This window comes from Candoia aspera, chromosome 6 (assembly GCF_035149785.1).
Source record: "Candoia aspera isolate rCanAsp1 chromosome 6, rCanAsp1.hap2, whole genome shotgun sequence".
NCBI lineage: Eukaryota > Metazoa > Chordata > Lepidosauria > Squamata > Boidae > Candoia > Candoia aspera.
This window is the reverse complement of record NC_086158.1, coordinates 54651379-54666750: the sequence shown is the minus strand read 5'-3', so window position 1 is coordinate 54666750 and position 15372 is coordinate 54651379. Positions and strand designations below refer to the sequence as shown.

Below are 15372 nucleotides of genomic sequence, written 5' to 3'. Positions count from 1 at the left end.
GACCAATTTTGGATAGTCTTCAAGGGCAGCCCCATGTAGGCCACATTGCAGTAGTCCAGACAGGAGGTCACTGAGGCATGAGTGATAGAAAGCAGGACCTCTTGATCCAGGAATGGGTGCAATTAGCACACAATATGAAGATGTGCAAAGGGTCTCCTGGACACAGCTGCCACCTGCTGTTTGATGAGGAGTGGTGAGTCCAGGAGAACTCTCACACTTTGCAATCTCCTTCCTATTCCCTGCCAAAGATGGAAAATCTCAGGTCCCAGGATCAAAACAACTCAAAATCCACAGCCACTTGGTCTTACTGGGGTTGAGACAAAGGCTGTTCTTCTCCATCCAGACACTGGAATAGAACCTTGAGAGCCTCACTTGATTGTCCAGGAGTGGAGATAATACAAATGAATATCATCAGCATATTGATGATACTGCACACCAAGCTGAAGGATAACCTCCCCCAGTGGCTTACTGTAAATGTTAATGAAAAGTGTTCTCCCCCACCAACACCAATTGGAACTCCCCCAAAGGAATAAGAACCACCACAATACAATGCCTCTCACTCCCAACCATGGTCCATGGTGTAGACATGGAGGATCTTCCTCTCAGAGGTCTAGGAGGGCCAGGATGGATGCACTCTCCCTATCCAAACCCATCAAAGGTCGCTGACAAGCACCACCAGTACTGCCTGAATATTATATCCCTGCCTGAATACAGACTGGAAGGGGTCCAGTAATATGCCTTCTCTAGGACCCTTTGGAGCTGCTAGCCAACCATCTTCTCCACCACCTTTGGAGTTAGGACAAAAATTGTCCAGTTCTGTTGGATCCAGAGATGGCTCCTGGAGGAGGAGGTGGAACCACCCTTTCTCTCAAAAATACAATTACTACTGCATGGATCTACCCATATGCTCCCTCTCTGGAGGTCTTGGTCAGCCAGGAGGGGCATGGATCTAAAACAGAGGGGATGTACTCATACCCCAAGGATCCGGTCATTAAGGATTAACAGGGTCTCACTCCTCCCAGATAACCATGCAAGACCATGTCTTGGTCAGTTCCATAGGACCTGCATAGCTGGAGTTCAACTCAGCACAAATCCAATCAACTTTATCCATCAGCTGCTAAGAATAGATATGAAGCCACCCTCTAGGGACTGGGTCCCCATAAACAGGGCTGCCAACTGGCAAATGGACAGTGCAGTAGGAGTGGAAAGGCCTTAAGAAAGGTTCTTACCTGTGTTCATTTGTTACAATTATTCACCATGGTATAATTATTTGTAATTTATGAAGCTATACTGGGCCTTTTGGGGAGTTCACATTACCCCTCATACATGGTATTTTAGACACATATGTATTGTGACTGTAACGATGGTAGTTAGGCTTCTTATACAGAATAATCACCCCGTCCGACAGTTTTTGGGAATGGACCCTATTAAATCTTTACCCCTAATATACTAACGTACTCTATACAGAAATGGGATCAAATATATGTATTTGTGCTTATTTGTAAAGGCTATTTTGGAGATACTATACATAGTACAGTCCAGAACTCTTTATTCCCTCAGGACTTCTTTACCTCACTCCTCCATGTATTTGGGATTTTCATAACACCCATTTAATGTGAAGAAAGGCTGTGTTGAAAATCTCATTGGCAAAACTGGTAACTTACCTGTGAGGTATTTGATACTGAAATTTGATGGTACTCTGTTCACACACTGAGACACTGAGATATTTATTGCTAGAACTCACAATTTCTCTCTCTTGTCTTCCAGGCCTATTTTTTGGAAGAGACTTGGAATAATGAACACATTAGCATCATGGATGCTTATCAGCCTGTTTTTTTAATAGCTCTTAGGTCTTACAAGGAATATAAGGCCTATTCTGATTTCATGAAGGAGCTCCATGAGAAGCACAGTTTCTTTTCTTTACAAGAAGAGGTCATATTTACTGCCATTAATTGAATATGTCCTTACCTAGATATATAGCTTGAAGGAATCTTTCTTCATTTCCATGTCTTCCTTTGATGCCAATGCTGCCAAATCTGTTATATACCCAATATTTAACTAATCATTAATCAGCTAATTCGTGTAGCTTTCTCCAATCTGGTGGTTTCTAGCTGCGTGCACTTCAACTTCCCAAACCCCTTGTCATTAGCAATGTGGGCTTGAGTTCCTCCAAATTTGGAGGGCATCAAATTGGAAAAGGCTGAACTAAGGATTCTGTGAAATTAAAAATCATGCTGTGGTGAAATTATCAGAGTAAAGAAATGGTGCAAAGTCAATATTCCTCGCAAGTAACAACATGGTAGCTATTGCTCTTTCCTTACTCTTCATCAGTTTTAAAGCTTAGGAACAGTGACTCTGTATGTTCGTATGACATACTAGGAAATGTCAGTTACTGTAACTAACATATGCCACCATCTCACCCAACTGCACTGCATGCAGCTCTTTAGCCAAACTCTCTGGTTCACTGGGTCAACTGAAGCCCAAATAGTTGCCATTTTCGGCTTGTGTAAATTGGGATTTGTACCTAAGGTTGGGGAAAGTTCTGGTCTTTGAATTTCACAAAATGGTGACCATTTGGAGGGCTGGATGTCCTAATAATTACATTGGTCAAAATGTTAATGGTAATAGCAAGAGAATAATATGATTGATTGATTGATTGATTGATTTCCTATCCCGCCTTTATTATTTTTATAAATAACTGAACTTACCTAATATTCCTTCCTCTTCCTATTTTCCCCACAACAACCCTATGAGCTGAGTGCTTCATATATAGGGAAATTACTGTTGGGTTTACACAAACCATTAAACCATAGTGTGCTATATTTAATTAAGGCTTAGTGTGTGTTATGTGACACCAACACTGTGGCCTAAAATATAGTATTACACATAAATCCAGCAACCCACAGATCTAGAAGTCATTAATAGCCAGCTTGGTTAGCAATTGTGTTGTCCATTGTCAAAGGCAGTAATCCATTTATTATGATGCAAATGCACTGGAATAAATGGGACTGCATCTTAAAGAATTTGGAATTCTTTAAGATGCAGCCCCAATTATTTATTCATTTGTCAAATTTGTCACCTCCCATCTCCTTCCCCCAGAGGGACTCTGGGCAGTTTACAACAAAAGTAATCCATTAAAACAATAAATATAAAAACAATACAATATATAGATATATAAACAGCACTAAGAAATAACTATAAAAATAGCAGTAAAAATGAAGTCCAAGTGGGAAGATCTAACACAGACCATGTCTGTGAGGAGTGCACTAGGGTGCCAGCCATCCCCAAGCAGAGCTACTCCCTTCTCTGATCCAAGCAAGACGGCATAACCAAGTCTTCAGGTTCGTCCGGAAGGCCAGGAGCGATGGGGGCATGTTCCACACAGGGTGGGAGCTACTGCAGAGAAGGCCTGCTTCCTGGACCCCGCGAAATGAAATTCTCTTGTAGACAGGGTCCGCAGCATGCCCTCTCTGCATGATCGTGTGGGACGGGCTGATGTAATGGGGAATAAGCAGTCTCTCAGGTAACCTGGCCCCATGCCATGTAGGGCTTTAAAGGTGATAACCAACACCTTGAATTGGACCTGGAAGCAGACTGGTACCCAGTGCAGCTCATGCAGTAGAGGTGTTATGTGTGCCGATATATAACGCGCGCGGCTGTGTTCTGGACCAGCTGTAGCTTCAGATACTCTTCAAGGGTAGCCCCATGTAGAGTGCATTGCAATAGTCTATATGGGAGATAACAAGGGCATGAATGACCATTTGAAGGGCCTCCCAATCCAGGAAAGGACGTAAATGGCACACAACACGAAGCTGCTCAAAGGCCCTCCTAGCCACAGCTGCCAACTACTTTTTTAGCAGGAGCCATGAGTCCAGGAGGACCCCCAGATTATGCACTGGGTCTGTCTGGGTCAGTGCAACCCCATCCAGAACCAAAGATGACAAAGTCCTGGATTTGGAAGAGCCATTAACTCACAGCCACTCCATCATACCAGGTTCAGCTGAAGCCTGTTGTTCCCTATCCAAACCCCCACAGCCCCCAGACACCGAGAGAGGCAGTCACAGCATCACTTACCTCACCCAGGATGGGGATGTCCAATTGAGTATCATCAGCATACTGATGATACCTCATCCCATGGCGATGGATGATCTCACCCAGAGGTTTCAAGTAGATGTTGAATAGGAAAGGAGAGAGAACCAAACCCTGCGGCACCCCACAAAGGAGGGGCTGAGGGTCGGGCCTCTTGTTCCCTATCACGACCGATTAGGACTGGCCCTGGAGGAAGGAAGTGAACCAGCGCAGAACCACGCCACCCACCCCCAACTCCCTGAGCCACCTCAAAAGGATACCATGGTTGATGGCATTTAAAGCTGCTGAGAGGTCAAGAAGAGCAAGGATGGATGCACTGCCTCCATCCCGCTCCTACCAGAGGTCATCCATAAGTGCGACCAATGCTGTTTCCATCCCATATCTGGGCCTAAAACCTGACTGAAAGGGGTCTAGATAACCTTCTAGAACCTTCTGGAGCTGTAAAGCCACCACTTTCTCAACCACTTTCCCCAAAAAGGGGAGATGGGAGACTGGACAAAAATTGTCCAGAACAGTAGGGTCCAGCAATGGTTTCTTGAGGAGAGGATGCACCAATGCCTCTTTAAAGGCAGCCAGGAACACCCCCTCTCTCAAGGATGTATTAACCATTGCCTGGACCCAACCACATGTCACCTCCTGAGCCGCTTTTACCAGCCAGGAGGGGCATGGGTAAAGGTGACAAGTAGTGGCATTTACTATCTGTATGATCCTGTCCACTTCCTCAGGTCCAACAGGATCAAACTGTTCCCAGATAACTGGGTAAGTACGCTCTGCTGGTATCTCTCCAGAGCATGCCTCACACTTAGAGTCCAACTTGGAGCGGATATTGTCCTGCAGATGCTCAGCAAATTGCTCTGCACGGCCCTGTAGGTGGATCTCTAGGCCCACCTTCCCCAAAAGAGATCGAGTAATTTTAAACAGGACCGTTAGGCGGCATTCTGTGGACCTGACTCGCAATAAGAGTGGAGAAGTATTGATGCTTCACCGCTCTTATCGCCACAAGGTAGGCCTTAATAGAGGCTCTAGCCAGTGTTTGGTCGGATTCAGTCTTTGTCTTCCTCCAGCAGTGCTCTAGACATCTCTTAACCCTCTTCAGAACTCTCAGCTCCTCCTTAAACCACGGGGAGTGTTGAGTTCAATGGGGCAAGAGAGGCACGGTCCTCTATTCCAGGCAGCAGCCAGGGCCTCACTGGACCATGCAGCAGATCCTTGGGTATAACCCCAGCTCCCTCTGAAACCCTGCCTCGTCCATCAGCTGCCAGGGTCGGACCAGTCAAAGAGGTCCCGCCTCCTTGCAGAGGAGGGCGGCATAAGTGAATCTCAAGGCCACGTGATCTGACCATGACAATGGGGACAGCTGTAACTCTCCCGTAGTTCACATTGCCACTGCTCTGACAAGAAAACCAAGTCTGTGGTGAGGCCACTGTCTCGAGTCAGATCCTGAATAATCTGAACCAGGCCCATGGCTGCCATGGTAGCCATGAACTCCTGAGCCACCTCTGAGGCATACCCTAGGGATGGCAGGTTGAAGTCCCCCAAAACTACACTGCCGTGGGGAACTCCACTGCCAACCCTGAGACAGCCTCCAGCAGCTCAGGCAGGGAGGTTGCTACACAGCAGGGAGGCTGGTACAGTAGCAACTCTCCCAACTGTTCTCGGAAAGGGTATTACTTATAAAATATGAAGTAACTATCATTACTTCTTTGCAGTAGTAATACAATATACAACTTACTGTCTCTTGGGTATATTACTTAAAATATAAACTAACAAGCAGGCTATGTTCTCACACAAGACTAAACTTCAAAAAGCTTAAATAAGGTTAATCATAACCAAATTTTGCATGTTCTGCAAATGTATCCTCTAGATTCTATCTAATTTAATTAATCATGGGATGCATGCCTAGACGGTATGTTGGAACTTCATTATGCTATTTTTAACTGTTTCAATTCTGATAGTTGAAGTTTTAAATAGAAAGATTCAACCTCTACCTTTAGAAATTGACTGTAATGTGTAATAGCATTTGGAATAAACTGCTAAAATTGCATTAGTGTGGCCTTTGCAAATTCGGGCAAGGTTACTGCTGAAAATCCATCTTCTACCGTACTATTAAAGAAGCAAGAACCCTGCCCTCCTGGACCAGCCTAATTTGCAATCAGACAATTTCAAGGGGAAAACAACCTTTTTTTTTTCCAGAAGTCCAAACTCTTTCATACACAGTATTGTATCTTTTTCAGGTAAATTCTTATGCTGCCTACCTTCATGATGCTGTTTTGCTTTATGCATCATCTGTAAAAGAAATGTCAGAACAGAAAAAGGATTTCCATGATGGAAGGGCACTTATTAACACTTTAAAAGGCTATAATAATACCCCTCTGTATGGTAAGCTCACATGTTAAGACTGCAGTTGTTATAATTTGGGAAGGCTAATAATACAGCATAGATTTTGGTTGTGGTTGCCCAAAACACTGACATACAAAGAAACTGGGATGGTGTCTGAACTAGCCTGTGTGGTTAAGTGTCTCATGCAAGCCCAGAAAAGTAGGCTGAGTAAAGTGGGAGTAAGTGTATCATGGGTAACTGTCATGTGAACATCATTTCTGAAAGTAGAATAACCTCCCAGGGATCTCCATATAAATATGAATTGAAATATTTTAATAGCCATATTGCCCAAAGGAGGAGTTGAATGTCAAATGAGAGCATGGCCAAAGACCAAATGGGAAGGATCAATCTGGCAAGAGATCTTTTTCTCACCATTCACATGCTATTTGTAATCATTCTGAAGGAAGTGGTTCTAAATGAAGAAGTCAGTAAAGCAATTCATTTTTCATATTGTTTCATTGATTAATGCTATTCTTGGAAATACTTCTATTTCGGTCAGTAGCTGTTTGGCTAATATGGAATGGGGAGGCAGAGACATAATCTCTGCAGATTTTGAAGATTCAGAAGAATTATCCCAGGAAAAATATGACATATAATAAATTTTTAACAATCTATATCTTGAGTGTCTTTGTTATTTAGGCATTACTGGCCCTGTGCACATTGATGAATTGGGTGAGAGAAAAATGGATTACTCTGTGTATGATCTTCAGGAATCTGGAAATTCTACTCACTTTGTTCCTGTTCTTAACTTTGATAGTTACAGAAGAATAGTAAGGTATTTCTGCTTGTATATATTTCATAAATACTCTGTAATTTAATCTTTCAGATAGCATGAAAATATTATGCATAAAGATTTAGTTTGTTGAGTATAATATATAGTTCCCTTATTCACCTATTGAAGGAGCAGCTTATTGTCTTTATTTTATTAAGGATGAATTTAGACCTACTTCAATCAGAATCATAGTCCCTGTTCTTTTTATGGAAAGTTCTGTGAGCTGGAGCAATCTGACCCTTGTTTTCATGGGTTCCTTGTTCTGTAAGATTGAGTTCATGCGTACAGAATCTAGTAAAATCTCTTTCAAACTGAGCTCAACCTCTGGTGACATCATTAACATGTCCATATAGTTTTCTAGATAATAATAAAGTTACTTGACGTTGCCCTTCTGGGTTGTTTTCTCAACTATCCAGCCTAGCCTGTACCCTATCATTTTCTGGTGCTCTCTAAGCATTAAATGGCTCAAACCAAAATTGGTTTTCAAAATCATCAAAGGTCAGTTAGATAATACTATGTGGCTAGGTACATATAGAATCTATACCAGTACAATTTGCATATGTGGATAATGAACTGTAAACGTGGAATCAACATATAGTATGGGAAATGGGTCTAGCACGGGAACCCTGGGGCACTGATCTTAAGTGTGACTTTTGTTTGAATAGTTATAGTGTTCAGAGAATTCAGGAAATTCAGAATGAAAAGTTTATTTAAGCTTGACCTCAAAGTAGATAATTAATCAGTTTTATCTCTGTTCATACACTCAGGGAACAGGGATAAGCTTAGAGGCATAGTTGCTTATTCTGAGGAATTGAGACAGTTTGCCATAACAAAGCACATTGTCAATACTTCTTTTGTTCGTATATTGCAGCAACATCATGAATACAAATCTTATGGTTTCTGACCACATACTGTTTTTAGTAATATTTATAGGGAGAAATCACATAGACAAGCCTTTAAGCCTTGACTGAATAAAAGTAGACATGGAAATTCAAGTTTCAATTAAGGACCACAGTTTATCGTCAACCATGGAAGCTCAGTAAGTGACGTTGGGCCAATCACTCTCAGTCCATCATATCTCACAGAGTGGTTGTTGCAGGGAAAATAGGAAGAAGGGGGACTATGTATACCACCTTGAGCAAAAGGCAGACAAATCTTGCTAGCAATTAAACCTTAACACATGCTTATATTCATTTTATCTTGGGTGGCTAACCCACAACAAGAGTAATGGAAAACTGGGATGGAGAAAAGCTGTGTGCAAGCTGTCCCATGGCAGCTGCTGATGGAGCCTTCATAGAATTCTAGATGCCTAAAGAATTAATCAGAGCCTGTGTGTTGCCTGGTAACTAAGTGTTTTGTCCTGCTCTCTCAGAGCTATACCTAAACACACAAACCTTTCCCTTCTTCTCAAAAATGAAAGAAAATAAATTTCTAGCATTTTCCCATGTTCCTCTGTTTGACTTGGGGATGACTCTTATAATGTTGGCATGCTAAGAGTATGCATTTGGAATCCTTTCCATAATTATGCAGATCACCCAGAAGTGGAAGGCAGAGTGAGCACCCGCTGTTAGTATATTTATATCCACAGACACAACACCATTAATACAGGACGGTAACAGCATTGCTCACAATTGCAATCTCCCAGTTACACTATTATGTGAACAACAGAAGGCTCCTATCACTTGAGGAAAGGGACTACATCTTCATCTGGAAGACGTCAAAGTGCTGCCAACCTCCATTTATCCTGTCTTCCATATTGTTTAGTATTTACGTGAACACTGGAAGAAATTACTGGAATGTAGTGCCGTCAGTATGCTGATGAATCCCATTCTCTTTGAATTCAGATACATGCAAATTTTATAAAACGTATTAAAAAAGAAGAGATCATGTGACAAGAAATATAATGTAATTTATGAATAAATCACTTTTTAAGTATGGGTTGATTCACCACAAGTTAACACAGTTAAATAATAAAGATAAGTTCTTTCTGCAAAAACATAATTGACCTTTAATTTTAACCTCTTCCTCTCCTCTCCTCTTTAGTCCCACTGCAGAAATTAACTACATCAGTTGGCCAAATGGAGAAATACCTCATGACAAACCAGTTTGTGGATTTCACAATGAGCACTGTAAAACTCATGCCACCAGTGAGTGTGATGCTATAGAATTATTTATGTTAATTTAAAACATTTATACTTGGATTTCAGCTGAAAAGGCTTCAGTAGAAAGAGACTATATCTGCCTTCAGGATCACAAGCTGACAATTTAAGACACAAAATGAAAAAAAAAAGTAGGAGTGGAAATAAAAACAATACTTGGAAACTAATTCTATATTGGTCTTAAATGGCATTGCTAAAGATGGGAGGAAAAATGCTTTTTTTTTGTATACATTTCTCATTCAAATAGCTCATTTGAATTCTCATTCAAGTTCTATATGGATACTTCTTCCTTCCATGGAATGAGGGAAGATACTTGTTTTACTGGCATATTATACTATGTATTTCAATCCTATTCTAGATTTCATTGTAGACCAGACCATTGAATTAAATTTCTATCTTTTTTAAAAAGAAAGATGGCTAATATTAAAAATTAAATTTCACCTCATTGGGAACAGTTCAGGCACTGAGCAAAGCAGCTTCTCTCCAAAGCTTCATAGTTTAATCCAGGAGTAGGCAGCATCAGATGATGTTGAACTATGGCCATTGGCTGTACTAATTGAAGCTCGTGGGAGCTGGAATTCAGTAACATCTGGAAAATGTTGACAAATATGACATATCAGCAATCCATTCCTGCAAATTGGTTTTGTTCTTCCAAAGTTCTGTAATAAACCTTTTAGCTATCCCACACCAATATAGAAAAGTTTCATCCATGATTCTTATTGCCTTCATAAATTCTAAATTCTACATTTATAACTAGGAGGAAGAAAATCTTTTTGCAATTGTTTGATAGATTTGCTATCCTGAGATTTCTAAAAAATAATTCATAATTTTTGTACCAGATGGCATGCTTCACCAAAACTGAGTGACTTCTGCCTGTTCCATAATGACCTGTACTATTTTTTGTCATTAGAAGGTATAGCTCTGGTTGTTATGATAATTCTCCTGATAATAACCATATTGGGGACCATTGGTGTGACAATATTTATGAAGATCTATAAAGGCAACCTTCAAAAGCAAATCAGTGATATTGGATGGAGAATTAATTATGAGGATATCGTTCTTTTTAATGATGATAAGGTAAAAGATTATACACTATATACTGATCTTCCTACTGATACATACCATAATGATGAAAGGTGGGGATAGCCATAATTATCCAACACAACTGGAGGGCACAAAATTAGGCAAAACTAGCACATGATAAATTAAACTAAAACTGAAACAGAAGTCTGAGGTCCATTCCAATTATTCTTATTAATGCCATTCCATCAAATGCATTAGAAGGAAATGTATTTAGAGAAATCTGTGGTAGTCTTTTTTTTTTTCCCTAGTTCAAGGTATGGCAAGGAGCCAGAAGTTCTCTAATGTCATTTGATGCAAGACTCAATAACATCTTTTGGGGTTTTCCAAAATCAAGAAATTTTATCTTAAACAGCAATCTATCATAGGATGATGGAATGGATTAGATTTTCTCCTGTCATCACAAAGCCCCTGATATTGCCTTGAAGAGTAATTTTTTTGATGCTAATGGAAGACTTGTTTTGACATCAAAATCCTTAATATAACATTTTACATTCTCTTTGAAAGGAAAAATGTGATCCGCCTCAAGCAAGCACACCAGTGCCTAAAGAAACAGAAAATATTGGGGCTCATTTGTTTACTTCCACCAGTAATTATTCTTCACTGAAAGACAAGCAAGGGAAAGAAGATTTTTTCACTACAGTAGGATTGTATCAGGTATATATATAGACATCCAAAGTACAGTAGATTGATTATGAAATGGGAATGCATGTCTTTAACTTCTGTTGCATTATATTGGATTTTAATTATTTACAGGGCATGAGCTGCTCAACAGTATAAAATACAGAATAATTCATGGGATAATAGATAGGATTGTGAAGATGACACCCTTATTTGTTTCGCTTTGTAGAAACTGGCATTAATTGAAGTCCTTAGAATAATGTAGGTGCAATGTAGAACTGTATAGAATCCAAATAATCAAAATTATTAGTAAATAGATTTCTGCAAAATATTTTAAAGTGGCTGTACACACACAGATGTATGGAAACAACCTGAAATATCTTGCAAAGCAGTTGCACAAATCTAGGGAAAGATACAGCTGCTTTAATGAACTGAAGAAGGTTCCTTCATTTCTATGCTTGTAGATACAAAGCTTCTTTTCTGAATGATTTTCTATCTATTGAATCTGATCTACTGATCCTTCCCAGGGCACATTTCATTCCATGAAACATTTTATACCTAACAGACCCATAAAATATATTCCTGAAAATTTGAGTAAAAAAAGTTTAAATTACTCTTGTTCCATCCCTGCATTTTAATATTTTTCTAGGGTTCTCCTGCAGTTTCCAAGTAACTGTATAGTAGGTACTTTCTTCAATTTGTAGTTATTTTTTAATTAATTCTTTAAGTATATTTAACTTTTCTTTAATTCTCATAAATGTGACTTTCTCTTGAGAAGCTGACCATACTTTATTATAATTATTAAGTAATAATTTTGCTACCAATTTCTGCCATTGCCTTAATATAGAAATATTACATTTTTTGCTCGCTTCTGATTATAAGCTTTATATTTGGAGAAAATACAACAGTTTTCTTAACTTAGTTACCTAAAATTATTGGCGATGTTGTTCTTGTATGGAACAGGTTTTTATAAAACCTGGACTCTTATTAGGTATAGGTTGTGATTTTTTTTACAAAGTTACTCAATTCAAAATTATTGAACTCTAATGTTTGAAACTTAACAGCAAACTAACAGCAAACACATAAAAATATACAACTTTTTATTGACTTGAGATGGAACTTCAGAAGCTTACGATCCAGTGTCTTCTGGATATTGAGCATAATGTTGCTGTGTTTAGAATACCATGGTAAAAACTTTTAGAGTAATTACATTTGGAGTACTACAGCAATAATTTTAACTTTAAATCAATTTAAGTGACAGCAATTTCAAACTAAAGATGTAACCAATAAGTAACCAGAATGCATTTCAAGATTAAATATCTAAGAAGATCTTCCCCCTTTGGTGGTGGTGGTGGTGGTGGAACTATTTATTTATTTAGTATGCTGCCCATTCTCATAGGCTCTAGGCAGCTAACTGTATAAACAGATAAAATAAACCTTACCAAATCCCAAACACATATAAAAGAAAATTAAAAATCACCAAGGAATACAAATACACTGCACCTGCAACCCCATTTTCTAATCAGACAAGGTATTTTTATTGTGCAAGATGAAACAGGAAGTTATTCAAGATTATCCTGAAGTCTAGGAGGGATGAAACAGATCAAATTTCTACTGGGAGGGAGTTCCAAAGAATGGGAACAGCCACCAGGAATGCCTACCTCTAGGGCCCCATTAGGTGAAATCTTGGAGAGATAGGACCTGGAGAGAATTGTCAGCCCTTTGAAGTAGACCAGGTCAGGAAACAGCAGAAGGATTACATGAATGCTGCTTTATTGTTGTAGGGTAAAATAACAGAATTCATGATAGCCTGCCACAGTTTCCCTCTGCCCCCTCTTATACCAAAAAGAATGAAAGCGTGAATATCTTAAGTTTCTTTCCAATGCTTTCTCCTTTTCCAGGACAGAGTTGTCTCTTATCTTCCCTTAGCTATTCCTGCATATCTCCATCAAAGTTATCTCTGCATTCCTCTACAGGAATTGATCCTATTTGATCTAGCTGGATGGACAGCAGAATACAGGAGAAGGTGGCCCTTCAGCAGATCTGGAGATATGTGGAACCCAAAGGGTAACCACCAGCACCTTAAATCACTCCCAGAAGGCAATTGACAACAGTTGCAGCTCCTGAAGTAGCAGGGTGACCCAAGCATATCAAGATAACCAATCACTGCCCAGGCTGCTGCATTCTGCAACAGCTGCAGTTTCTGGATGTTCTTCAAGAGCAGCCCCACATAGAGTGCATTGCAATTATCCAACCAAGAGGAGACTAGGGCATTTGACTGTGAACAGGGCCTCCAGTCCAGGAAAACTGCAATTGGTATACAAGATGTAACTGTGCAAAAGCCCTCCTAGCCAAAGCTACCAAATGCTCCTCAAGTAGGAGCTGTGAATCTAGGAGGTCTTCCAAATTGTAGAACACCTCTGAACAGGGTACAACCCCTTTCAGAGTCAAAGATATAATGTCCCTAAAATGGTTACACTCTCAGACCAAAAATAATTCTGTCTTGGAGGGATTTAGTCAGTCTGTTCTTGCCCATCAGATCATGACAGCCTCCAGGCACTGGGTTAGCACTTCCATAACATCACCTGTTCAGCTTGGGAATGAGATGTCCAGCTGGGCATCATCAGCATATTGTTGTGCCAACATAGGACTGCTTTAGTAGCTTTATATAGATTTTGAGAAGAAGTGATCCCTTAGGCACTCCACAAAGTAGGAACCTCTACTTGCCCACCAGCACCCTCTGGAACTGACCTTTCAGGAAGGAGGAGAACCACTTCAAGACAGTGCCCCCTATTCCAAGATGGTTTCTATATTAAAGTAAAAAAAAAAAAGCTTTCCTTCTTTTACCTTTTCATTTGCCCATTTTTGCTTTTGTTTCAGGGTGTTCTTGTTGCTGTCAAGTTCATTGATAACCAAACAGATGCCTGGGTTTGGAAACAATCAGTTCTTCAAGAGATTCAAATGGTATGTCTGTTTGTTAAGCTTTTTAAAATCCTCTGTTGAAAATCTATGACTTCATTAAACCTTCATATTCTAGAGGTGAATTTCAAAATTGAACCACAGAGCAGTGACCTGGGTTAGTAATATCTGACCTGCTACTACAATCAAATATTTCTACCCAGGTTGCTGCTCTATGATTTAATTTTGAAATTCACTCCTAAAACCTGAAGGTTTAAGGAAGCCATGCAAAATTAAACACTGCACCTTGATTTATTAGATGCTCATATGCACTTTTGTGATAGAAGAATATTTGACAACCTAAGAAAGAATAGCAAGATTACATAAGTTTATAGTAGCATTTACACATTATTATGTCTTCTTCCCCTCTTGTTCAAATGACCAGTTCTAGTCTCCTTCAATTCAGGACCCTCTGGGCAGGGGAACTTTCTGGAAGCAGGACTTCCTCTAATAACTTCTTCTGTTGCCCAGCCTAGTTAACCACAGTTACTAAGATTGCTTCAAGTTTAAAACCTTCACATCTAAATTATCTTCTTCTCTGGGGAAAAAAAAGAATTAAAATAAACATTTTCTCCATTAAAAAAAATAAAAATTATTAAAAAATGTCAGACACTAATAAGCTGGTATATTGAAAGGTGTATCAGCCTTAGCTGGTAAAAAGTGTTCTTGATGACCGTTGCTACCTGGGCCTCCTGAGGAGTAGCCAGAAGTTCTGAATCTGGTCCTTCAAGGAACACACAATCCCATTCAGAGCCAGAGTCATATGTCTATCAAGATTGACTGACTTCCTAAATTACTGAACTTCTATTTTATTTGTTGAGCCAATGATATAGAAACTATTTGGCATCTCATTTTAAATTAGAAACTCACCTCTGTAAAAAGTGGGTTTATTTGCCATTCCTGTGGCTGGTTAACTCAACAGTTCCAATACAAAGAAGTATGGATGGTAATTTCATACATTTTTTTCCAACGTTGTTTGTAAAATAATCACTGTAAATATCATTAATTGGTAGATATTTATGAAATAAATACATACGAGGTAATACACTTTTTAAAAAGATGCAGTGTATTTCAGATTAGTATCATGTTTTCATTTGACTAGCATCATCTTTTGGTTTGAATACACCATTTAGCCCAAGCTGGTCCCATAATTGATGTCTTCTGAAATAGAGACAGAAAAATGTACAGTTTAATATTTAAGTTTTCATCTTCCTTCTTGCACCAATGAGGTTCAGATATAGAAATAGATCATGGCTGGGATCTATACAAATGAAATCAAGGCTTGATGAAACATTTATCAATCTTTATTTACTT

At 39.4% G+C, this 15372-nt stretch overlaps 1 protein-coding gene across 1 annotated transcript in view; it reads left to right on the top strand.

Moving 5' to 3' along the window:
* LOC134500470 (guanylate cyclase 2G-like) overlaps window positions 1-15372 on the top strand; it is a 46272-nt gene that overhangs the window by 16983 nt on the left and 13917 nt on the right. The window contains exons 4-9 of the mRNA XM_063307806.1: window positions 6324-6468; window positions 7108-7243; window positions 9284-9387; window positions 10310-10476; window positions 10987-11136; window positions 13981-14064. Of these exons, the coding sequence (XP_063163876.1) occupies window positions 6324-6468; window positions 7108-7243; window positions 9284-9387; window positions 10310-10476; window positions 10987-11136; window positions 13981-14064 (786 nt within the window). The remainder of the gene's footprint in view (window positions 1-6323; window positions 6469-7107; window positions 7244-9283; window positions 9388-10309; window positions 10477-10986; window positions 11137-13980; window positions 14065-15372) is intronic.